This window comes from Anser brachyrhynchus, assembly GCF_964034855.1.
Source record: "Anser brachyrhynchus genome assembly, chromosome: 25".
NCBI lineage: Eukaryota > Metazoa > Chordata > Aves > Anseriformes > Anatidae > Anser > Anser brachyrhynchus.
Genome location: NC_137718.1, coordinates 4,743,787 through 4,767,617, shown reverse-complemented (window position 1 = coordinate 4,767,617; position 23,831 = coordinate 4,743,787). Strand labels below are relative to the sequence as shown.

Here is a 23,831-nt window from a genome sequence, read left to right as displayed (position 1 = left end):
GGGTTTCCTATTTCCAGACCCATTCCAGGGTGTGGAGGATCCCCTCGTTCTGGACTGGGAACAAAAGTCACAGATGATTGTGTTGCTTCATGTTATGTCCAGGCTGGCTCTTCTTTCTAGTGAAATCTGGTGATCTGAGATACTGTTATGTCTTTTGTTTTACCAAGTCACATTGTATTGTAAAGCTCTTTTCATCCCAGCAGCCCTTGGTTAAAAGTTGATCCTGGGTGAAATTATGGACACACGTGCAAGTTAGATCTCTCAAAGGATGTTGCTCCCCAGTAAGTGGGCCTTTTCCAAATTAGGAGAATTTGTATGCTTGTCTAGCCACATTCACGCTGATAGGAGACTGAATTTCCATAACACGATGCTAATTGTCTTGGGCTTTTACTTCTTAGATGACAGTGTGTGTGAAGGCCATCCCAGATGTGTGCTTCTCTTTCAGATTACGATGCTGTGCTGACAGAGGCTGGAGACTACACATCCAAATTTTTCAAACTCCGACAACTCTTCAGTGCAATCATTGGTAATTATAAATCCAAGAGCCAAAATGCTGTTCTAGCCTACGGCGCTAAATCAGAGACTTGTTCAAACTGGCCCTTCTGCTGGGGCCCTGTGGCTCTGGTTGGCTGCCTGGGAGCATTTTCCAAAGGATGGGAGGGAGGACCAGGGACATCGGGTATTTTGTCTGCTATCAGCAGGCAGGTAGCATTTAGCAGCTTCTGTCTGTGCCGGGAAGTGTATGTTGGCTAATTGGAAGTGCAAATCTGAAGGGAACACCACTGGTTATATTATATCTTACTATACCTCAGTGTTTTCTGTTCCAGGACCAGATAGGTGGCCATTATTGCAGAATAACTATAGTTCTCACCCAGTGCTTATACTTGTTTTATTTTTTTATTTTTTTTTTGCAGCAGATATAGGGTTCTGTAACGGAAAGGCTGATCAAATGAAGTCTAGAAGGGCCTTAAATCTGTATTGACCTTATGCATCTGAAATAGTTGTTCCATCTTTCTCTTTCTTTTTGCACCACAGGCCAGCCTCTTCCTCTCCCTCCCATGATTGAAAGCAAGGCATCATACGGTGCAATCCTGTTGCATCAATACATCTCTCTCTGGGATGTGTTACCATCTCTTATACAGGTAGTACGACCAATTCTAATGCATCTCAGCACTAAAAGGCATCACCTCTTAGGTGGAAAAGACAGTGCACTGGCATGTTATCCTGTAAGGATAAGGGTGGGGAATGTTTTGTCAAGGATATGCAAAGGAGACAAATCTTTTTATCTTAGACTTTTTACTGCTACTTCTGTTCTCTTGGGATTCCGGTTTTGCAAGTCCTTGGCTCCCTTTCCTGGTGCCTTGTCTTCGTTGCTGTAGCTTTTATGGGGTTTGTAAGGTAATTCAGGTTGGGACAGATCTCTGGAGGCTTACAGGGTCGATGTAATCTGTGGCAGAGTGGAACACCTATCTCAATGAATTGCCACTAAGTGGCCTGTTGATGCTCAGAGGCCACATCTGACATTAAACGTGTTTCTCCTTTGCAGCCCATTAAATCAGAGTTTCCAGTTAACATGGAGAACCTCCGTGTGAATGATAGCAGTGGGCAGTCCTATGGATATGTACTCTACGAGACTGTCATATTTGGTGGTGGACACCTGCATTCGAGGGACCATGTCCGTGACCGAGCACAGGTAAGGAGGACGGGGCAAGTGTGAGTAACTTCACACAGATGTCAACGCTTTGGTCTTGGCAGCTGGGCAGAAAGTGGGCCAACCATGAAGTAAAATAAATGTGAGGTTTTAAATTACAAGTGTGACTTGTTCTCTCAGTTCTCAGTGAAGTCCCAACCCTTTCAGCTTGAGGTCTACTAACAATTAGAACGTCTTTAAATATCAGAATATTGAATGTTCTGGTAAATGTTGTTGGTGAATCTTTTTTTCCACTTAGACTGGATCAGTAACAGAGTTGTGGAACAGTTTTCTCCCCAAATGCAGCTCCAATAACCAATGCAACACATGATTATAGTATAATTGATTAGACGTTGCTCTCCTCCCTTGTGCTCTGTTCTGCAGGTGTTTGTTAACACCATGTATGTTGGTGAGCTGGATTACAACACCGTGGAGCTCTCCCTTCCTGAAGGACAGGTAACTAATTGGAGATTGCTCGCGGCAATAGTATGTGGGTAACAGAACCAAGACCTCTAAAGAGACGTAGCTCTCAAGGAGGCACCTCCCACGTACCCCACTTAACTAGCTAGGATGGTATTCTGGCACAGAACAGCTGTTATACCCTAACTAGACACAATTTCACTACTGACGATTTCACTACCAAGTTATTCTTTGCAATTTAGATATGTTTTTTGAATACTCTGCCATGGAGCAGATCCAAGTCAGTGCAGTCCCTGCTGTGTAAAATTTGCCAGTCTTCCCGCCACACCCACAAACTGTAGACATCAAGTGTAGGCACTCTGTTTGTGCAGGTGAAGTCCATGTTTGTCTTCCTCAGCACAAAGTAGGTGCTTTGGGGGCTCTTGCACCTGTTGGGTCTCAAATGAAACAAGGGGGAACGTCTCCCTCTAGCTCTGACAGTAACCTTAAGCTGGCAGAAGCTGGCATTAAAAATAATATATTGATTGGATGCATGTCAACAGAGCTGTGCATGGCCTCTAGGACTATGTGAGTGGGTGTGTGTGCTAGATGTTGTTCTTATGACTCATGGCAAAGCTACATGCCTGCACTGTGTCCAACTCCATTTCTGGCTGTGTGTGTGTGTGAAATCAAAATGGTACTTAAAATTCAATGGAAAAGGAAAAAACAGAAACCTTTTTTGAAAAGACTGAGTTCCTCAGCAAACAGATGAATGCAACTGCCAAAGGTACTGTTGCTACCTCATCTCCTTAACACCTCTACTGACCTTTGTTTATCAAGCATTACGGCTGATGCAGCACATGCTGTGCTCTGGTCTAGCTGATGCTCTTCCATTTCTTTTTTTCTTTTTTTTTCAGGGATTCAGGCAGCTAAGACTCTTAGTAGAGAACCGTGGTCGTGTCAATTATGGCCTGGCATTGAATGAACAGAGGAAAGGTAAGTTAGGTTCTTTGTTCTTGGAGCCTCAAACTGTCCTAGATAGTTCTACCACTGTAAAACTGTCTTTCTTAAGCACTTTACACAGAATCAAACTGAAGACCCAGTGTAGCTATCCTAGTTATAGTCAGGACGTCAGGGGGACAGTAAGACAGAGGGACCTTGTAAACAAACAAACAAAAAACCAAAAAACAATGAAACAAAAAAAACAACAGAAAACAAAGCCATCAGTGAATCTTATTCTACTCCAGTTTCGCCTGGTGATGTTAGGGTACCCATTTCTCTTGCTCTGTGTGTTACTTCAGACAGAAAAGACCTTTTCTAATCTATGCTTTCCCCTGGGGTTTGAGGTTGAAGGATCATGGCATTTTAAAACTCACACAATATTCAACACATTCAGGAGGAATGAATTGCATCCTGTTGAGCAGAATTTGCTGAAATGTTCAAGTCCATTACATACAATTGTGGAGCTGGAAGAGGTTGAAACCCCAGGATTCTATTTTAGTGGGGAAATGTATACAAAATAGACTAATGGAGTTAGGCATGTGACTGTACTAATTTTATTTTACTGCAGAGGAGGTATATAAAGCCTCTGCTGCTTAGGCAGTCTCAACTGCAGTCCTGTAATTAGGGGGCGTAGACTAGGACCAAGATTTGACCGCTACATGGAGACTACCTAACAAGAGAGGGCTGAAGGTAAATTACTTGTTAAAGTGTCTTATGATCTTTGGATGAAAAGCAGTGGATAAGCACTGGACATTAGTGCTTTCATCTGTTAAATTTTGCTGTTTCTATTAGAGAAGTAACTGATCTACTGCTTTAAAAAACCTATACATGGGCAGCTAACTAAAAAACTGCAACAACAAAACCCCATCTGCTGTGCGTGCCAGCAATGTTTTCTGCTTGGAGGGTGTTTAACGGCTTAGTGAGTTAAAGCAAAGGAGGGAGTGGAGAGGCCAAAGTATAGTAATGTTCTCCACTCAGTCTGGATGAGCAATGGGACCATATGGACTCTAATTCCATTGCAGAATGTGGCTGCTTTCCATCTCCTGCTGTTCCTCGCATTCAAATAGGAAAATCTATCAGCTTTAGCTGCTTTTCAACTCTTCATTACCCCCATTGCTCTTGTAGGCTTAATTGGTGACGTCTTCTTGAATAAAACCCCCTTGAGGAACTTCAAGATTTACAGTTTGGAGATGAAACCTGGCTTCATGAAAAGGTTTGTGGGATTTTAAAGATTTTTCTTGCTCATTTGAAACTGTTTAGCAGCAGTACAAAACCTAATAAGTAGCAGTTAAATGTGAATCAGAAAGGCAACGCTACGTACACGTAGGTTAGTGAATTTTTGCGCTGGAAGTTCCTTGATGATGCCTTTGCCCAAAATAGCGCAGACAACTGTACCACTTTCTTCATTCCATTACTGAGGGGCAAAATGTATTCCCACTGTGGAGGGTTTAAAGACTTCCCCACAGCCTGTACTGCAGGGTTAGATCGGGTAGGTAAAAGTGTGGCTTACCCAAAGGGGTGGGTCCCAGCACACCCACATGTTGGAGAAGGTGGTGCCTTGCTTCAAATTAGCAGTCTGGCTGATATATTTAGTAATTCAAGCTCACGAGGGAAGGATTAATTCTAGCAAGCTACTAATAGTACATTAACAAGTCCAGATGGCTTCCTCTCTTACATGCTTTTAAAGTTATTTTGCTTCAATTCAAGGAAGACTGAATAAGCCTTGCAGGGTAAGTCAAGGAGCCTCTGTTAGGTTTCTGTTAGGAAACCTTAGCAAATGTTTAAGGCAACAGATGCCCTGTGGACTCCGGCCAATGTTCCAAAAAGACTATTTTCAGTTATGTTGTTAATACAAGAAGATAACACATGTGCATCCCCTAAGATATCACAGCTCCACATTTTGTGTAGGAAGGAGAGGGAGGTGCTGTTAAACTGAAATGGCTTTAAAAAAAAAAAAGAAAAAACACATTTTGAAATTTCTAAGGACAAACTTAACAGGTGCTAGGGTACTACATGAAGGACTCTTATTGATGGGGTAACCTGCATAACCTTTGTCTGCAGAGTTGTTTTAGAAGAGTATTTCCAGTGAGGGACATTACAGCGAGTGACCTGCCATGCCCAAACAAAAAGCAAGATTAATCAACGCTGCAGTCAGTTACTGGCAATTGACCAGTAGCAATGAAACACAATCAGCTTACAGTCGCTGCGTAGGAGGATGGAGCGCGTGGTGTTGTGAAAGGAATTGTCGTAGGCTTTTAGCTGAATAATTCAGTAGCAGTCAAGCTGCACTGGATCAATAAATTCCCTGCATCCAAGAGATGCAGCTCATAAGGGTTGGAAGGAACGTGTTCTGACACAAGCTCAAGCCTTCTGTGGGACTTCTACGCTCCTTATTTGCTGTTCTGTTTGTCCTCTGCTCCCAAATTGTTGCCACAGGTAAGAAATAATGTCAGATTGCCCCCAGTTACCACAAACTTGCACAGGTGTGTTCATGTTCCGTGATAGGATTGGTTTCTTCTAATTGCATACAAAATTAAAATGCTGTCTGTAGATTGGCAGACTAAGCTTCCTTTGCTTTAAACAGGATTAAGACCCAGTTACTAGTTGCATGACACAACTTCAGCATAATCCCAAACATTTGATCCCAAACACAGTCAGCTGTTGTTAGTCCTGCAGCTAGAGCTTTAGCACAATTTTAGGGGACAGTAGATCTATGGAGAGCGTGCAAGAAAAATGCCTGGGATTGTGTGTATTGAAGGGTTGGTAATGATTCCAGCCAAGTATTCAGATACTCCTGACTAGATCATTGTTTGATCATCAGCTCTATGCAGTAATGTGAGTGCTGTCTTAACGTTTCCTGAACACATTGCCATAACATGTAAATGCAAAGAGCAGTTCAAATTCCAGTCACCTGTAAAGAATGTGTCAGCTTTGCTGATCTGCACTGAGCCTAACTTCACTGTCTGTGCCTTAGGAAGCCTCGGTTTTGTGGTTATCATAAAAAAAAAAAAAACTAGCTTGCTGTATTCTGTCAGGGCAGGAAGGCCTGTTCTGAATCGTACTAGTTCTGCAGGTTTTAGTTTAGACTGCACAGGCCACGTGCATTTAAAGCCTACACCAAGGTACTGTCCTGTTTGAAGCAGGATGGGGCGCTTCAGCAGCCAGCGTGAAGCAGAGATGGTCACTTGGCTGTACAGTGCTAGAGACAGAGAGCTCCATATATCCTTTTCTTTTACCGAGGACTTGCATTTCAGTATTGTGGCGAGGATAATGAAGACTGAGACATGTACCACCAATACATTTACCTGAAGTGGAGGGGAGATAGCAACTAGGTGCTTGCCGTGAATGTTTACAGTAGTGAAATGGTGCCGTGTTTTTGCAGCACTACCTTCAGGCTCTACCAGTAGGAAACAACTGCCTGGCATATCAGGCATGGAAGGAGATACCTTGTAAAAAGCTCATCCATGTTGTAAGCAGGGGTTTGAAATGATCCTCAGGCTTCTGTTGGATCTCCCAGTGCTGCCTGGTGCTTCCCTGCTGTTAGTTATGTTTGGTCATTCTCTTACAGCTTGCAGCATGTTGCTGGATGGAGTGCGGTCCCAGATTACTTTGTGGGTCCTGCTTTTTTTCGTGGAAGGCTGTGGATAGAGCATCAGCCACAGGATACTTTCTTGAAGCTACAGGCAAGTCTTTGTCTTTCCCCACCATTTTTTTCCTTCAAGGTTTTCAAAAAGCTGATGAGAGAGGGCTTTGTGTAATAGCTCTGAATGAGTCAACGCCACTGTCTTGTAGTCTTCCTCTGATCTTTGAGAAAGCAAATTATTTTGAGGGTGCAGAAGCCTTCTAAAGCTGGCAGGTAATTCTGTTCAGTCTGTGGTGGCCCTGATGAGAAAACATGGGCAACACTGACCCTGCAAAACTGCTGATGAATGGTTAGTCTTGTTCATTGATACACAAGTGCTGTTTCTTGTTGCAGAAGAGTAATGACCAAAAAAAATAAAGGGGGTGCTAGTTTTATCCCTATCTCTTCATGTGGTATGGGAAGAATCGCTTCTTTGTAGACACAGCATGGGAGTTAGCATTCACGTCTTGCATCTGGGGAAAATTCTTCCTTTTGCACAGAACACAAGACGAGATATTAACTATTATTAAATTTCCTCCTCTGATTTCACTCCCTTAGAGCCACCCCCTATGGTTCAAGCTAGTCATTATTGTACCATTCACTTCTCCTTTTATGCTTTGTTGTAATTTACGCTAGTCAATAGCAATACAGTAGTCCTGTTGCTTGGGAAATAGGTGAGGGAAGACACTCTGTGCTTGGGAAGAAATAAAGATATGCCTGTTTGAATCAAGTTTTCTGTATGACCATGAATCTCAAATTGCTTGTTTTTGAAAGCTTTATCTTTTTAATTAATACTGCGAGCGTTAAGGGTAACTCCCGCTCAACAGGGCTTGCTTAAATGTTCCTGGCTTCAGGGAGTTGTACAGGGAAAGCCAATGGAAAACCTGCACAAAGTGGCTTGAAAGAATGCAAGTGTGAAAGTAGGCTGAGTTTCCTGCGGGGATGCTAGATACGGCTTCATCAGTCATTCTGTGTGGTGTCCTGATTCCAGGGCTGGGAAAAAGGCGTCGTGTTTGTCAACGGTCACAACCTCGGCCGCTACTGGAGAATTGGACCTCAGGAAACACTCTACCTTCCTGGCCCCTGGTTACGGAAAGGAAACAATGAGGTGAGAGCCTTTGGTGGGGTTTCTCTTTTTTGTATTAGTAAAGATCCTGCTCTGGGTCACAATCCAAAAACGCATAAAGTGCATTAAGTAGCTATCTGCAGCTTAAAACCAGCACAACAACAAAGGAAGGAGACTGTTATCTGTGAAAATTAAGGAAGGTGCTGCTCTAAAGCTGAGGACGTGGCTCTGACAACCATTAAGACATGACGAGGATGCCAGCTAAACTTCGAAGTGCAGCATCAAGTTCAAAATCAAGACAAATCTGATTTGGTGCTAGTTCATTTTCTGCATCATGTAGTGCTGAAGGAGAATCAGTTACTGCTCAGACTAATATTGATTGGTCTCTTTAACTGATGCTTCCTTCCCCTGCCGTGACTGTATGCCCTTTACCTCTACAAATTTTTTAAGTAACTCGGTCTTTGTATGAAGGTACATTACGTGTCCCTCTCTTCTGCAGATTGTCATTTTTGAAGAACGCACTGCAGGACGGATAATACAGTCTGTTGACATACCTTATTTAGGAAGGACCCAGTACGTGGACTGATGGGAGCTTCTTTCCCGTGTTTGGTTCATCTTGAATATTCCTGGTTGCATGTCTGGGGACACGATGGCCCGGGCACTTGGGCATCTTAATTTCCACTAGACCCAGGTAAAGGATTTGCTTGTTGGCAGTAAGCTCAGAAGAGAGAATGGGCCCCGAAGGAACCAGAGTCCATTGTTGCGCTGATGGATGCAGAAGCTCATCTGCCTGCACTACCAAGGACCCGTGGCTCGGATGACTGTGCATGATGTTACGGACAGTCTGGTGAATGTGGGGGAGGAAAAAGGCGCTGGAGGCGGGAGAGAGAGAGAGAACTGAAGCCATCTGAACCAAAACCTGAGCTCAGCTCTCCAGTGACTTTAAAAATGTGTTATTACTGGCCTCTTTGTTTTTATGATTAGATAGGGAGAAAATAGTCGGTGAACATGTGGGTAACCAGGTGTGGAAAACCATGTTGTTGTGCTTCCAGGCAGAATTTAGCAACTCAGTCTGCAAAGAGGCCATGACTTGTTCGCTTGTTGGAAGCCAAGTTGGTTGTCAAATAAGTTAACTCCGAGCTTTTTTTCCACTAAGTTTTAATATGGAGGTTATCTCTCTCTCAGAAAAGAAAAAAAAAGTTTTAAAAAGTCAGATATGTTTTTTCCTCAGTCAGAAATACAATTCTGTTTCAGGTCAGGCAGGAGTGAGAGCTTCCCATCATTCTTCTACTTCTGCCCTCACTTTAAAGCACCTGAAGATGAAATTCCCCCTTACAAAGGAGCAGCAATCAGATTTTGGCTCTACAAGAAGTAAAGGGATTGCACACACAGCTGTAAATGGGGGAGCACATCCATACTTTCTAGTTTTACACCTGCTGTGAAATCATAGATTGTTGTTGTTGTGTCCCTCTAAAGAGAAACATGGAATTTAGGAAAACATGCTGTTTTTTTAACCCATCAGCTCCACAGTCACTGAGGAGCTGCCACCTTTTTAGTGAGAGATCGAGTTGAAGCTGTGAATCTGTTCAGAGTCTCTGAGAAGTTGCTCGGCCCCTGCTTTCTGTTCCAGTAACCGGAGGATTCATGCTATGAGAGAAACACCAGGCATGCGCACTGGCTCTGATAATGGAGTTGCAGGGTATTCTGGCTCTTAAAAACCATACTTGATTTTATTTAACAAATTTAAATAGTTTATTTAAAACTGAGAACAGACTGCAGCTGTAATACACTCCATCCTGGCCAGAGCTGGTCTTACTGAACATATATTTCTGCTGCCAAGGACCGTGGTAGCCTCTGTGCAAGCTGGAAGGGCCCGCCCAGAGCCGTGTGACCAACTTTGAGGAGAGTGGAGCATAAAAGCAGGGTTGTGTTCAGGACCTGATCCTTTCGTGTTTCTCTGGAAGTTATTTCCTTCCCAGGAGGGAAGGTTGCAACTCAGCAGGGACTGGAACTAACATTAGTGAACAAAACATGCAGCCAGGAGAGGACATCACTTGGAAGCTACTTGAATAGCACAAGAGCTTTGTTTGCCTTTAAAAATGCCTCTTTCCACTCTAGGGTATGCAGACTGAACTGAGCTTGGGATGCTAGTACAAGAACAGAATAAACCTGCCAGAGTGCAAAGAGCTACCATTTTAATGCAAGGTAACAAGCCTGTTCCCACAGAGAAGCTAGTGGCCAGTAGGATCAGACGGTTTCTATCCAAGTAGCACTTCAGCCAATGCATCTAAAAGAACATTTTTGTGAAGGCTACGTAGCAAGGCTTCTGTGACTGGGAGCTCAAGAAGGCAGCTTTTCCCCAGTGATTTTGAAATAGTGGGAGAAAACAACTTGGAAAAAAACATTTAAAAATATATTAGGAAATATACAGTCATTAGATCAATGGGAGGCTCCTGCACTGGGAAGCTAACAAATCTGTAATGCTTTAATAATTCTGTGTGTTAGGGCTAAAAATAACCCAGTCTCTTTTCAGGATTATATTTTCCCTCAACTCAAAAGTAAAATTGTGCTTCAGACCCTTTTGAAAGAATTGGGACACTGGGGATTGATCACATGTTTGACAACAACTATGGAGGGGATAAGGGTGTTTTGGTGTATTTTTCAAGGGCTGGAGGTGGGGAGAAGGGGTAAATTGTACCTTCATTTCTTCCTCAGCAAGTTTGTCACTCTCAAATAGAGTCAACCAAGGTAGTAGCACCCAGGTTCCTCTTCTGCATTGCTCAGTCACGTCTCTCTCACTGAGGAGCAAAATAGTTTCATCAGAGAATAAATACCCTTTCTTCAGTGCTATCTCAGCTCCTTTCATGTTACAGAGCAGGGAAGAGGCAACTACTGTTCTATTTAGACAGTTTTTCAACCTACCTCAAGCCAGGGGCTGAAGAAACAGAGCACTAAGCCCAGGATCCCCTTTACAAGGGTGCATCAGAAGTTAACTCCAACTGCTCCAGCGTGGCTTTTCACGCCAGTAGCTCGGCGGTACTCTGGCATGGCCCTGAAAAAGGAGCTAGGACTGAAGGATACAATCCACCTGGATGGTAAATGCACTAAAATCAGCGGTTATCATTCAATCCCTAGTATTAAGCAGTTAACTTTATTTTTTAAGAGTAGAAATTTGTCTTTCTCTTGGAGTACCCTTCAGAGAATCCCACACCTAATGTTCACGTGGACCAAATGAGAGCTAAATAGAACGAAGATCTGAGTCCAGATTAAGTATTAGGGTGTAGGGCCACAACAATCTCACTAAAACCCTCCCCCAGTTATTTTAGCATGGATGAACAGAGAACCGTGTGCTGTAAACATAACTCCATCCAGGAACACAGAGGTATGTCAGAGCGCCCTCCCAAACCATGAAACTGCTTAAGGGAAAGGAGAGGGGGTACAAAGAAACAGAAATAGCTATGGGTTTGTTTAACCTGCCTTGCTTTTCACCCTCCCCCAAAACCTTCCTGTCTTGTGCAGCGTAATAAACACGGATTAAAGTAGGTTTAAAATTAAGGGCTAAGGTGCCATCTCAGAAGGCAGCTGTCCCCTCCACGAACAGAGAGCTGCTTAGGCTGTCGCACACATAGCCACCAGGTACGTGTGTCTCCGGAAAAAAACAATCATCAGGGGCCAACACGCTCCTGGGGGCGTTCTCACCCTTGCTCTCAGGTCCCGTAAAACAGCCCCCTCAGTCCAGACTACCATTCCAGCTGGGCCACGTCTTCAGTGCATCATGCCCTGCATGCGCTTCTCCCAAACCGAGCAGCTCCCGAGGCAGCTGGTCTTGTACAGAAGTCGATGTCAGTCTTGTATTTTCTGTGCTTTTTCTTCCACCTCCAGAGCATCTGGTTCTGCTCAGAGTCCAGGAGGAAGGGCAGGGGAATCCGGGTAGTTTATGTATGCAGTGTTGCTTGTTTTCAGTACACTAAAACTCTTGGAAGTCAGCAGAGGTCCTGGCTACTGCATGTCTGGCTGGCTGTATGCTGTGGAGAGGAACCTTGTAGGCTGTGCATGAAGAAATCTTCTGCAACAGAGACACAAGCAGCATGTTTATTACCCTTCTGCCTCGCTGCAGTTAGCTGCCACCCCTTGGAACTAACCCAAAACCCATCTCGGATTGCGGATCTGTGACTGCTGCTGCTAGGCAACTGGTGTTAGTGAAAAGCAGTTGTGACAGCACCGAAGAGCTACAGCCTCTCTGCAAAGCCGCTATATATAGCGCAGACAACATGCAGCGCAGGCTTTCCTCTGCTGTCCTGCCAACAGGCCGCAAACGCAGGCTACTGCAGCACGCAGGGCTCCATCACCACAGCCCAAGGGAACGTGCTGTAAGAGAGCTCATTACGGTTAAAAATACACCGCTGCTGAGAAAATCCGCCCCTTTCCCGTAGCCCTCACTGCTCTTCTCTGTGTGAGAGGAGAAGAGACCAAGCAGCAACCTTCTCACCCCTCCAGGCCTGGTTCGATACTCCAGTTACAGGGATTTGTGTGTACATTTTTTTCCATACATTTTTTCCATACATTTTTCCCCATAATAATGGAGAGCAGCAGTAGAGTCTGGATGCAGGCATAAGCAAACAGCCCATCCTTCCCTCGAGCAAACCAGCTGCAGTGTGTGCTCTGGGGATGCAGAAGATTTAATGCACCGGGATGCTCAGGTAATTAAAGGTGAGAAGCCAGGGCATGGACAACTAATCGAGATGTCAGCCACCAGTGTGTGCTCCTGTGTTTTCCTCCTTTCCACTGAAAAAGATACTACATGCTCACCTTGGGTAAATAAATACATGAAGCCTCATGTGGGATTTAATCCTCACTCTCCCTTACTTGTCACTGACTTTGTGTGGCTTGTTTGTGGATCTAAATTAAATTCTTCCCTCTGTGAAAGCTTCTGCCTGACTTTAAAATGCTTTAACTGATGCTTGGCTTAGCTTCCCTCAGGCATTTTCAGGTGGGTGAATCCACATCTTTCACCCTTGTGCTTTAGCTGTACAGTTAATAAGGAACCCATCTTGCTTAGACAAGTTTTTTGTTTTGTTGCTTTAAATAGCATAACTTCTGCCCAAACTCTCACTACCTGGATTTCACCAGGTAGTTCCCCTTTAGCAGCTTATCTTAGAGATTTTAAAAAGAGAGATTCATTAATAATCTCTAAGTTTTGCAGCAAGGGAGGGTCAGATATGTGAAAAATTGCAATCAAAAGTCACGTTTAAAAGAGTTCCTCTTTTTCCTGTCATGGTCTAGGATTTTTCTTCTTTACTGCTGCTTCTCATTACAGCTGAAGACCGTAAGCTCTTACCTGGTGTTGGTCTCTGCCCAGCCGTGCACAGTCAGATTTCCACATTGGGATCTGTGAATCCTTTCTTCCCCTCGTTCACCAGCACAGGCTTTTCTGTCCTCGTATGCCAGACTAAAATCTGAAGAAACCAGCAGTCATTAGCTGCATCTCTTCACTGCACTAACAAATATTCTTGCACATTAAATCAATAGTGCAATTTAACCAGCTACCCTGGAGCCTAATGGTGCATTCACAGCTGAAAGGAGGTTTGCATAAAACTTCATTTAGGTAGCCCTACTGATACCCAAAATGCACAGTGCACAGAAATTACCTATTTTACAGTGTACTGTCGTGGGACATTAACCTGCTCCTTCCATGTAGTTATCAACCATCTTCTGCGAAAGGCTCATCAACCTTTCCACTGATGTAAGGCAGCTCCCTCAGAACTGGGGAATCAGATGCATATTTCCCAGAGTCAAGTTCCTTGCTCTGGTTCTTGGTTATGTTACTACACAACACGGGATGGAGTTAGCCAGGAGGCTCAAAGTGGAAGAGCCGTTCTCGCCATGTCAGGTCACGTTGAGACTCTTGCAGGAGAGGGAAGAAGCAGTTAGAGAAGGGGAGTTCTGGCTGCTCCAGTCATCCCGTTCCTATGGGTTGTGAGAAATGCTCAAACTGATTTTTCAGTGGGCCTCTCTAAGTCCGTTATTGGGCGGAAGCCGTTAGTTTGGCCTCTAACCTATTACTTTGAAGAGGTGTTGGAGTGACACTGACTGGAGAAGTACCTCTGGTCCTCTGTTGCCACCTCTGCTGTCTCAGAGGCACAAGGTAGCTGCAGAATACGACCGTCCTGCCACACGCTCTGGGCTGTATGCAGCTCCTTCGTAACCCAGCGTTAGTGCTCCACACCCCCTCCAAAGCCCCACGTGCCTGCCCTTTGAAATGCTGGCCCCATGCTGCCACCGCTATTCTCTACCAGGTGTAATAGGTTGCAACTCGTTGAAGGTCCCTCTCCAACCTGCTTAAATCAGAGCTGAAGCACGTCAGGGTCGTAACGTGTACTAAAAACTGCCCTCAGACTTGGCAGCAAAATTTAATGTAAATCAACAGCTGTGAGAGAGATCTGGAAAAAAAAAATAAAATGAAGCGGTGGTCTAATGTTTGGGGTGTGGGGAAGCACTATAGGTCCATAGTGTCTACTAGCTGTGCTCCACTACGAGCCCAGGCAGCTCTGGAAGCTGCTGAAAAATGCTCTCCCCTCACCAGACTCAATTAAACTCATTGTTTTGCTCCTAAACCTGCGTTGCTGGGAGCAGTTTCATCCCTTCAGAGCTGGTTTCCTGCGTCCTTTCACCTGCTCACTGCTATTTCCTACCTCGCGGGGGTCTCCCTCTGGTTGCTATGACAATACTCCGTGCCTTTAATCCGACTATCTGCAAGCCGTTTCATACCCAGTCCCTGCTTTCCTGAAAAATTAGGCCGCGTTCTGCTTCTGAAGGACGAACAAAGCCCTCCTCAAACCCTTGTAGTTAAACAGGAGCACCCCCGCCCTCCCGAGAAGCTGTTTGACCAAATTTGTCTCTGATGTGAGCGCTCGCCTCCTGCGCGGGGCTCAAATCTCGCCGGCTAATGCCAAGGCAGCGAGACCAACCGCTGCCTGGAGCGGGGCCAAAACCTCTTCCATCGCTCCCGCGCAGCCACTTCAGAGCCCTCTCGTCGAAGTTCGCCGTTGTCACCGCCCCGCTCACCCGCTGCAGCGGCGCTGCTGCAATTACGGCCTTGCTTTCTTCTCAAAAGGCAAAGCCAAACAGGGCTCCACGAGTGGCTTTTGGGGCCGGGTAAGCGTTCGTTACGGGCTCCTCATCCAGCACAAACCTTAATGCAGTCCAGGTGCTAGGAATAAGATCCTGTAGGCGGTTCTTCCCAGCGGGAGCAGGTGGGAGCTGTTTCCCCTGCTGCCACACGAACACAGCCCTGCTGATGGCCGGGCACCGCGCTCTGCCAGCAGCACGGCTCGCCTTTAAACAGCTCTCCCCACTGAGGCACGCGCTCCGTGAGCAGAAGACCACAAATACAGATTAATAGCTTTTCTTTTAAATTGCATCCCGCTTCTACGTTGTTAAACCCGAGTGCCAAAAAGGCAGTTACGTTAAATTAACTGACTGAAGTTGACTAATTTTTCACAGTTTGCAGCTTGATTCAGCGGCTTCTACCGTTTGTCACGCAATGCTCTTTAACATGGGAGGGAGATCACCATTTTGTACAGAAACACCTGCTTTTCCTCGCAGCCAATTGCCTGATTTTCTCCGCAAGGAGTGTGTTTGTTTTATGTCTCGGGGAAGCTTTGGCTTGTGCAAAAAGCACGGCTTGCACAGGAGCAAGCAGGGTAGGGGACCAAGTGTGCATCACTGACTCAGACGGGTCACCCGGAGAGTGAAATCTCTGCTGCTGCAGTTCACTTCCAGCCTCCTCATCCAGAATCACAGGACTCAGAACAGACCTGAGAGATTTCAAGGATTCATCTCCACCGCAGACTTTTTCGTTGTCTTCTAACAGGAAATTAAAAAGCAAACAGCCAAGAAGTTGACCTGCAGCTGGAGGGGGTCACAGATTTCAAGCCTCCACGGAGGACACCAATAATTGTTACTTGAAAGGGAGGCTATGCAACGTGAAGGAAAAAGAGAGAGCAAGCCGAAACGACAGATTTGCTTCCTCCCAGCTTGTGCCTAATCAAATTCCTGCAGGGTCTCGTAGGCATCATGGAGGCCCCGTTCTCGCCACAGCCTGCCTGTTGGTACAACAACTACAGCGTGCTTCTCCCCGTGCCTCTGCTCCTCCCGTGTGCTGCGAATCACGGCCACATGCCCTGCTGCTGGTAAATGAGCCAGAGCTCAAACAGGAATTTTCAGCTCTGCCATTACACCGACTTGAAGATTTTTGCTTTGTGATAGGTATTATGGGCAAAACTTACTTGATCGCCAACCTGAGCAGCACGGAGCTGAAGGTCCACTGTGGAGCGGGGCAGGCAGACGGTGCAGCAAAACCCGAACTAGTTGGGTGTAATTACGGCTTTCAGCCGTGATATAGGGGATGGCATTGGCACAGCAGTTCTGGTGACTAATCAGGATGTGACAAGGTGCAAAGAACCCTCCAAGTTCTGCACGTCTCATAAAAATCAACAGCTCCAGCACTGTTGTGGCGTGCGTGTGAAGCTTCACCAACAAGGTGCTGTTGCATAGCAGCCAGGGTACTGACGGCTCACTGCAAACCACCAGGCACAAACCTACAGGAAGACAGCAGCCCCGTTTCAGGAACAATCCAACCAAAACGAGGACAGATCTGCTCCATCCGTACCCTGCTGCTCAGCCCCTGAAAGAACACAAAGAGCTCAGGAAGCCAATTCCTCTGCCTTCTGGCTGTAGCACCACAGGATAAAATCGGAAGGAAGCAAAGTATTCCTTTGCAAGCTTTCTTGCCTTAGGCTGACGTTTTCCTTCCCTCCTGCCCATGAGGGGGTCCAGGAGCAGCTGGAATGAGATGCATCATCTCCACTGACCTGGTATTTTGTGGTCTCTCCTCTCATACCAGTACCAGCTGAGGTTTTTAAGAGCGGGGGCCACTGGTAAGGTCTCCCTCCCTTGAGCGCCCTCTGAGCACACTGCAGCTCCTTTCCTCAGGTGTTAACAGAAAATGGGGAGCAGAGTATGTCCCAGTTACATCAACCTTGTGGGAACACAAGATCTCTGAGACCTTGATCCTGTCAGGTTTGATGTATCAATGGAGTGGAGCAAGCTTTGCCTGCTCTGGTGGTGTGTGTGGGAAATGCAGAAGCAGCAGGACGCAGAAATACACGGCATGCTTGCACAGCCTTGTTCCCTTAACTCCGGTGTAAACCAGTCCTTCCCTCCTGACGAAGAGGGCTAACTCTTTTCCACTAGGCAATTAATGCTGGCTTCCTTCATTTTCTCCCTCATTTTGAGCAGATCTCAAACCAAAGAAAATAACTAGGATGCATGTCTTTGGCCAAAGCACAAGCTTTTTGCAGGAGTGTTTGTGGGCTGAGGTCAGATGGGCACTACCAAGTGAATACCAGCACTGTACCCGGGGAAGACAGCATTTCGGGAGAACAGATGTCTGTGCTTATCTTACATAGTTCTCTCATCCCTCCTTAATGACTGTACCTGAGCACATCATAATCTGTAATGTAAATCTCACCGCAAAGCAGGCGCGTGCTTGTGCCGAGCAGGGCAAAGCGTGCCAGCTGCCCACCGAGGAGTCCGTGCTTCCATCCTGGGGCAAGAGGACCCCCGGACCCCAGCCTGCTTCTGTCCCTCTCTGCTGCTGGTCCGGACTCTCCTCCTCGCCAGGAGCATGAACAAAACAGCAACTGGAAAATGGAGGCTGCTGGCAGCAGCTGAGAGCAGAAAGGCAAAGCTCCACCTGCAACGCCGCACGCGGGGTTTGCCAGGAGCAGGCAGTGCACAACAAGGACCCTTGTCACAGCCCCACAGCCCAGCCAAGAAAAGAAATGCAGTCTGCTTCAAATCCTGGCCGGCAGCTCCTGCTTCCTCATCAGCTCTGACCTGCAGCTCCCGCAGGACGGCCCTGACCCAGCAGCCTGTCTGACGGCGCCGTGCCTTACCTCCTGCCTGCAAATAACCTTTCCCTTCCTCTCCTTCCTCCACGTGTTCCCCCACAGCCCTCATTTCTTACTCGCAGCCTTTTAAACAAAGCCTCTTTCCTTGTAGCTGTTTTACAGCAGGGATGATCTCCCAAAGATTGCATAACCACGGAGCGAAAGTCCCTGTTTTTCTGTGCACCAGCCTGAAAGCGACCCGGGCATCTCCCCCGATCGGCTGGCAGCACACATCTCCAGCCAGCGCTTTCCTGTTAGCTGGGAGGGCACTAAGAGGGGAAAGAGGCAGGCCCAGATGTATCTATATCCTTCTCCACAAAACCAAACAACAACAAAAACAAACCAGAGACCTCCAAATCATACTCGTGAGGTAAGCAACCCACTGCAGCCCCTGCTGGGCTGGCCTTTTGCGAGCCTGTTTGACACAGTGCCCAAGAGCACAGATCTAATTTTAACCCAGTCCCTTTGCCCACCCTTAGGAGGCCATCTGTGTGATGCTGGACACGCCTAACCACAGACATGCAGATTTAAACAAGGAGGCACAGCAGGTATCAGATAATAAATAAAGTCATTTCTCCCCCGCAGCGCCTCTTCCTTGTTCCTGGGCTCCTTGCGCGAGCACTGCTGAACATCCAGATCCTTCTTTTACTGGGGCTGGGAGCCACGAAGCAGAGGCAAAAGTTATTATTCAAAGTAACCCCCAAAGGGATGGAGACCTGGGTCCAACATGGGGTGTATCAGCAGTACCAGCTCATTTGTTAAAAAAAGAAAAATCCACCTGGGAGGATTACACAATAAAGAGTCCCTGAATCGGACTGGGTGGCTGCCTGCTACAGGCAGAGGCCCGAGCACTGCACGGGGGTCTCTGATCCCAAATGGAGCCCCTCCGGTGCTGGCTGTGCTCCGGGCACCCACTCACAAAGCTTTCAAAGCACATGACAGCATCGCTGCTGCTGCTGTGCCATGATTGATGCCTGTCACGCTAACCAGCACTGTCTCATTGTATCTCGCGTGTTTCCCTGTCATCCCAGATAGATTTCCATCTGCTGTCGCTCATCTTAGCCTGGGAAGTCTTCAGGGCAAGAGCCATCAGCGTATCCTGTGTTTGTATCTTAGTTAGCACAGAGGGGTTCTGCTTCATAACCTGGTGGCTCCTAGACTACGTGTAAAGTCAAATAATTGACAGTCATCACCAGCAAAATCCCCCCAAAAGGAAGCTCCATGGAAGCCTCCCAGAGCTCAGCGCACTACCCCAAGCATTAAAACATTTCTACATTCTCCCTAGCACAGAAAAATCGGCGTTGTTGCGGTCAGCTATAGCGATATTTTACTGATAACAAGAGGGAAGAGGCAACATTGCAATAAGGCAGCTTTTATGTGCACGGTCTTGCCCCGCAGGCAGGAAACAACAAGGCATGGTACTGCTGGGTTACAGCTCAGACAAGTTCCAGAGAGCCAGATCTCATACGACACTGGCTGATTGCAGGCATACCAGCACTCAGAAGCCATCGTAAGGAATTCATGGAAAGCAACCAACCTACATTTCACCCAGGGAATTCCCTGCCCCTGGAGATTAGCAAGGCCACAGGCAAGCTGATCTTGAAAATAATAGGGATGTTATCTGGAGATAATTTAAGGAAGAGAAGACTCCGTATTTCAAAGCCTACTGCAGCCAGCAGCAGCACGTAACAAAAAAAGGAACTTCCCACCACGCCTTTTTAAAGGCAATTACCCAGCACCCTTGCAGTGGGGATGTGCTCTCTTCAAGACACAGAGGACAAGCGACCGAACGGCCTTTTGGCCCACCACCAGACCCTCGCATCCCGTAAACGAGGAGGAGACCGTACCTTAGTGCAATTGGCAGCTTTCGGTTCAAGGTCGTTCAAGGTGACCAGCTCCCGGAGCAGGCTGCTCTCCTGGTAGCCCCCCTTCACTCCTCGCAGTTTGAAGTAAGCCTGAGATCGCTGGAGGATCAGCCTGAGGTTCACAGCGAACCCCGCCATGTCTATAGCAAAGGGCCGATGCGGGTCGAAGACGGTTTTCCAGCCGTAGACCTTCCCCGCGGCGTTCACTTTGGGCGACTCGTAGCGCAAGCCGCCGACGAAGGCTACCGGCCACACCGACACCTTCCTGGTGCTGCGCATCTGCAGGCGAGGAAAGAGAAGCGTTGGGTGGGTGCACGCAGAAGGACCGGCTGCACGCCGCCTCCAGGGCCCCAGCAGCACCCCAGCAGCGCGCCTTCACCTCGCTCGCTGCCCTGCGGGGGCCGGACGGCGGGCATGGTGCAGCAAAGAGCCCGGGTCACGGTTCCCAGACACCCGCTGTGGCTTGGCAGCGGGGCTCCGTGCTCTGCTCACCCCCACGAGGACACACGTCCTGGGGCCGGGGAAGCAGAGTGCTTTGGGAAGTGGCAGCTGGGGACCACGTGTGAGTTCAGTGCTAGAAACAAAGCTGCCGGTACGAAACCTAACCGAGATGTGGGTTTGGTCAGAAGGCCTTTGGAGCTTCGGTTCTTTAGAGCTTTGGGTTCTCCACGCGGACAGCTGGGGAAACCAGGACGCAGAGGAGGGAAGCACGCTGTCCGAGGCCACCTGGGGACCCAGGGATGGCTTATCTAGGAAGAAAGGCGTTTCCTCTGAAAGCTAAGGAGTCTGAGCTGCGATCCCAGCCTCTGAGGCACATTAAGGGTAAAAGCATCCTTAGGGTGAGGCACCACAACTGTTCCCCAGAAGCTCGGGGACAGCTGGAAGCACAGCCCCTCCAGAAGCTCCCAGCACACAGGACAGGGCCCTGCAGCCGCTCCTGCTGCCCAGAGGGATGTTGGAGGCTTCTGCTCCCCGTGGAGTCAGCAGAAGCAGAGAGGAGCCATCAGGGGACACCTCGGATGCCCGTGCTTGCCAGTGCAGATGATGTGCCTGCCAGCCCGCCTGCGCACCCCCCGGCACCCTGCCCTGCTCTGCTGCCAGGCTTAGCCTCGTCTCCTGCTCTCAGCCCAGTCCCTTAGATCAGGGATCTCCCAGAGCTAATCTAGTCACTGCTAATTACTGCAAACGAGACCAGAAGAGCTCTGGCACTTGCCCTTCTGCATTATACACATGCTAACGGCCGTCCCTGTCCGCAGGGAGCAATAATGCGTGTCTTCTGCATTTCACAGCACATTTCATCGGCTCCATGCGACCTGAGCTGCAGCTACATCTCGGAGAGGAGAAGCCTCTGCGAGCAGAGCACCCGCGTGAAGCACACGGGTGAACGGAGGAACCCTTTCTGCTTTATTAATGCACGGTGTCTGTCTGAGGATGCTGCCAGAGCCAGCCTCAAAGGACAGTGTGGAAAAACTGCGTTCAGTTTGAATTTGCTCTCAGTTTTAAAAGCGCGTGTATTCCTGTGGCTGTCCGAGCCCAAGGGAAAGCCATCGGGGAGAGAAAGTGGGGGGGGGAATGAATAAACAGGAGATCCCTGGAATGAAATCTGGCAACCATTAAGGAGGCAATCCTACGTCCTTGTCCCTTGCTGCAAGAGCTCAGCCTCGGCAGATGGGAACGGGGCATTTCTGAGCCGGGAGCAGGGGAGGTGCAGTGCACGTGGCGCTGTAAGACCGCTGCTTCCCTGCAGACAGGGAGAGGGGCAGGAGGTCATTTACAGCCCGCGCGAGCGCGGAACAGGCAGCAAAAGTGGGAAAGCACAGGGGAGCCTTCCCCTGCTCGAGTCTGACAAGACTGTCAGGATGTGCTGAAATCCTGCCTGCAATCACAGCTCCCTGAGCCGCAAGCTTCAAGGCTGAGAGCTCAGCCCCAGCCCCTGCTTAAATCACCCTGAGCCCATCACTCCCCGGTGCCGCAGGAGGACGAGCTGCAGAGGGGAGCGCTGCACACACCTCCCCGCTGCAGGAAGGGCTCCACTTTTCTGGGAGGTGAAGCAAGCGCTGACAAACGCATGCTCCTCGTGTGTGCGGCAGCCCAGAGACAATTTGCAGAGAGCATCTCTGAAGAAGACGTCCTGCGAGTGCTCTGCCTGCGCCAACAGCACTCAGGCGTAACTCTGAAGGTCTGCTCCCTCGGCTGGGAGCTGCACAGAGCAGATGCCGGGCTCTCGACAGCTCCAGAGTTGAAGCACAGAACGCTCTGGGATGAGAGCAAACAAATGCAAATGGCAAGCAAGGAGGAGAAACCCCAGGGACTCCTCAAGCAAGAACAAACAGGGATTAACAAATAGCCGAGTGCAATACGTTGGTGGCAGAGACGAAAAGTGGATAACAGCAGACCAGGAACCAGCCTGAAATCTCCCCCAGGGTGGGACATGGAGGGAGGATGGCCAAGGGTTCTCTTCCTAGGCACACACACGTGTCTGTGCGGGTACGAAGGAGAGCAGCTGATGTTCCGGCCCTAACAATGGCTCTTCTTCCTTTGCAGTAAGTACTACCTGCATGTTTCTCTTGCTAGGGTCTTACCAGCCAGCTCCTGCCTCGAGACGACCGCTCTTCCTCGTCATAAACACCCTTTTGTGGACGTGTTTTAGCGTGGCTTTCTGCCACCAAGGGAAAAGCCTTGTGCTGCCACTCGGAGGGAAGCAGTGCAGCTGGGAGCACCAACAGGCAGAGGTGGGAGTGCAGAGCCAGGGCAACGAGATCCCTTCAAATGCTGCAAATGACTTCAGGTGACAAGCACAGACATACACTAGTATGCCTCCACCACGTGCCACAGGACAAATTGGGGTTCCCATTGCTCTGCATTACTTTTGACACTGGAAGCGCACGCTTTGCAGTGGTGTGGCCAAGCCCTGGAGGAAACTTCAGGGCAACCACTACAGAGACAGAACTGACCTAGAGCTCAGGGGATGTGTACAGGATCTCCTTGGCTCAGTACATGATAATCTTTTACAACTCACACACAAATCTGTTGCGTTCAGCTGGCTGGGGCTCCCCCAGCAGGCTCTTACCTCCTCGAAGAGCTCCAGGCTGTAGGTGTTATCATCGTCGGCGAAGTAAACGATGCCAGGCTGGCTGTTATTTTTGTTAAAGGTCTCTCTCAGCCATCTCAGGGCCAGGTTCCTCTGCATGGTCCCGCGGGGGATGCGGGGATCCCTCATGTCTCCCCGCAGCTTGTAGTTGCGAGGTGTCTCCACGTTGAGGTGGGTGTAGTTCAGCCCCGTGTCCCGCAGCAGCCGGGTGATGAGCGGCGTGCGCCGCTGCGAGTCCTCCACCAGGATCCAGTGCAGGTTGGGGACGTGCAGCAGGGTGTTGGCCAGGCGCGTCAGCTCTGCCTTCTGGACGGGCCGGCTGTAGGTGGGTGTAATGACGTGGATGGTGGGAAGGGTGTCTGACCACGGGGGTGGGCGGGTATAAACATATTCTGTCCTCACCACCTCCACAATGTCCCGGTCCGACAAGCAGTATTCCTTGGAGTCCAAGCCTGCAGCGAGATCACGCCGGGAGTCACCACCATCATCTGAGCAAGGGTACGAGAGAGAAGAAAAAACCGCATGGACTCGGTCCTCCGACACCCACCCTCCCCGGGCCGAGCCCGCAGGCTGCTTGCTGAGCGCAGGAGGTCACCCCACAGCTCGAGAGGAAAGGAAACAAGCTGAAATGGAGGCTTTAATAAATAAGTACACGGATGAATAAAGGAATCAGGGACGCACACCCGTGAGAAAAGAAGTTCCTCCTGGTAGAAGAGCAGCACCAAGCAAGGCCTGAGAGCCCAGCCCAGTGGTGCTGCTCAGAGTAAGCAGCTTCCAAAAGCACCCAGAAGAGACAGACAGATCTAGGTAACGAAAATAGCATCAAGGACTGGCGATCTGTCATTCCCAAAGAGCTCCAGGGCGAGAGGGAAGCTCCCCGGGCAGCATCGTCTGGATACTGCAGTACCCCCCTTCCTGACCGGCCTGGGATGCTGCACGGAGAAGGGCAAGACACACTCGTTAAGTCCAGAGACAGCAGAAACTAAAGCCTGCAGTTGTAGGCTTTTTCCTGCAGAGACTTTCGCCTGCCCCTAACTTCTCCTCAACAAGACCCTACAGATTTCTGAACTAACAGCCCGTTCGGTGTTAGGATGTGAGCAGCAGCACAGCACTGCACCAGCTGACAGCATGTAGGATCAACTG

At 48.4% G+C, this 23,831-nt stretch overlaps 2 protein-coding genes across 14 annotated transcripts in view; one reads left to right on the top strand and one right to left on the bottom strand.

Moving 5' to 3' along the window:
• Positions 1 to 9,040, top strand: part of LOC308182626 (beta-galactosidase-1-like protein 2) — a 28,003-nt gene extending 18,963 nt beyond the window's left edge. The window contains exons 11-19 of the mRNA XM_080567575.1: positions 446 to 526; positions 1,036 to 1,142; positions 1,547 to 1,693; positions 2,075 to 2,146; positions 3,007 to 3,085; positions 4,217 to 4,304; positions 6,660 to 6,774; positions 7,705 to 7,821; positions 8,279 to 9,040. Of these exons, the coding sequence (XP_080423701.1) occupies positions 446 to 526; positions 1,036 to 1,142; positions 1,547 to 1,693; positions 2,075 to 2,146; positions 3,007 to 3,085; positions 4,217 to 4,304; positions 6,660 to 6,774; positions 7,705 to 7,821; positions 8,279 to 8,365 (893 nt within the window). The 3' untranslated portion in view covers positions 8,366 to 9,040. The remainder of the gene's footprint in view (positions 1 to 445; positions 527 to 1,035; positions 1,143 to 1,546; positions 1,694 to 2,074; positions 2,147 to 3,006; positions 3,086 to 4,216; positions 4,305 to 6,659; positions 6,775 to 7,704; positions 7,822 to 8,278) is intronic.
• A 467-nt stretch (positions 9,041 to 9,507) lies between these two features.
• B3GAT1 (beta-1,3-glucuronyltransferase 1) overlaps positions 9,508 to 23,831 on the bottom strand; it is an 89,095-nt gene continuing 74,771 nt past the window's right edge. For 6 of the 13 annotated variants that reach the window (XM_080568084.1, XM_080568086.1, XM_080568087.1 and 3 more), the window contains 5 exons: positions 23,091 to 23,176; positions 22,668 to 23,007; positions 19,580 to 19,876; positions 13,118 to 13,235; positions 9,508 to 11,845 (listed from right to left, as the gene is read on the bottom strand). In XM_080568084.1, the coding sequence (XP_080424210.1) occupies positions 13,149 to 13,235; positions 19,580 to 19,876; positions 22,668 to 23,007; positions 23,091 to 23,176 (810 nt within the window). In that variant the 3' untranslated portion in view covers positions 9,508 to 11,845; positions 13,118 to 13,148. Of the gene's footprint in view, positions 11,846 to 13,117; positions 13,236 to 19,579; positions 19,877 to 22,667; positions 23,177 to 23,831 lie in introns of all 13 variants that reach the window. The other 7 variants (XM_080568095.1, XM_080568090.1, XM_080568096.1 and 4 more) reach the window with 3 other exon arrangements.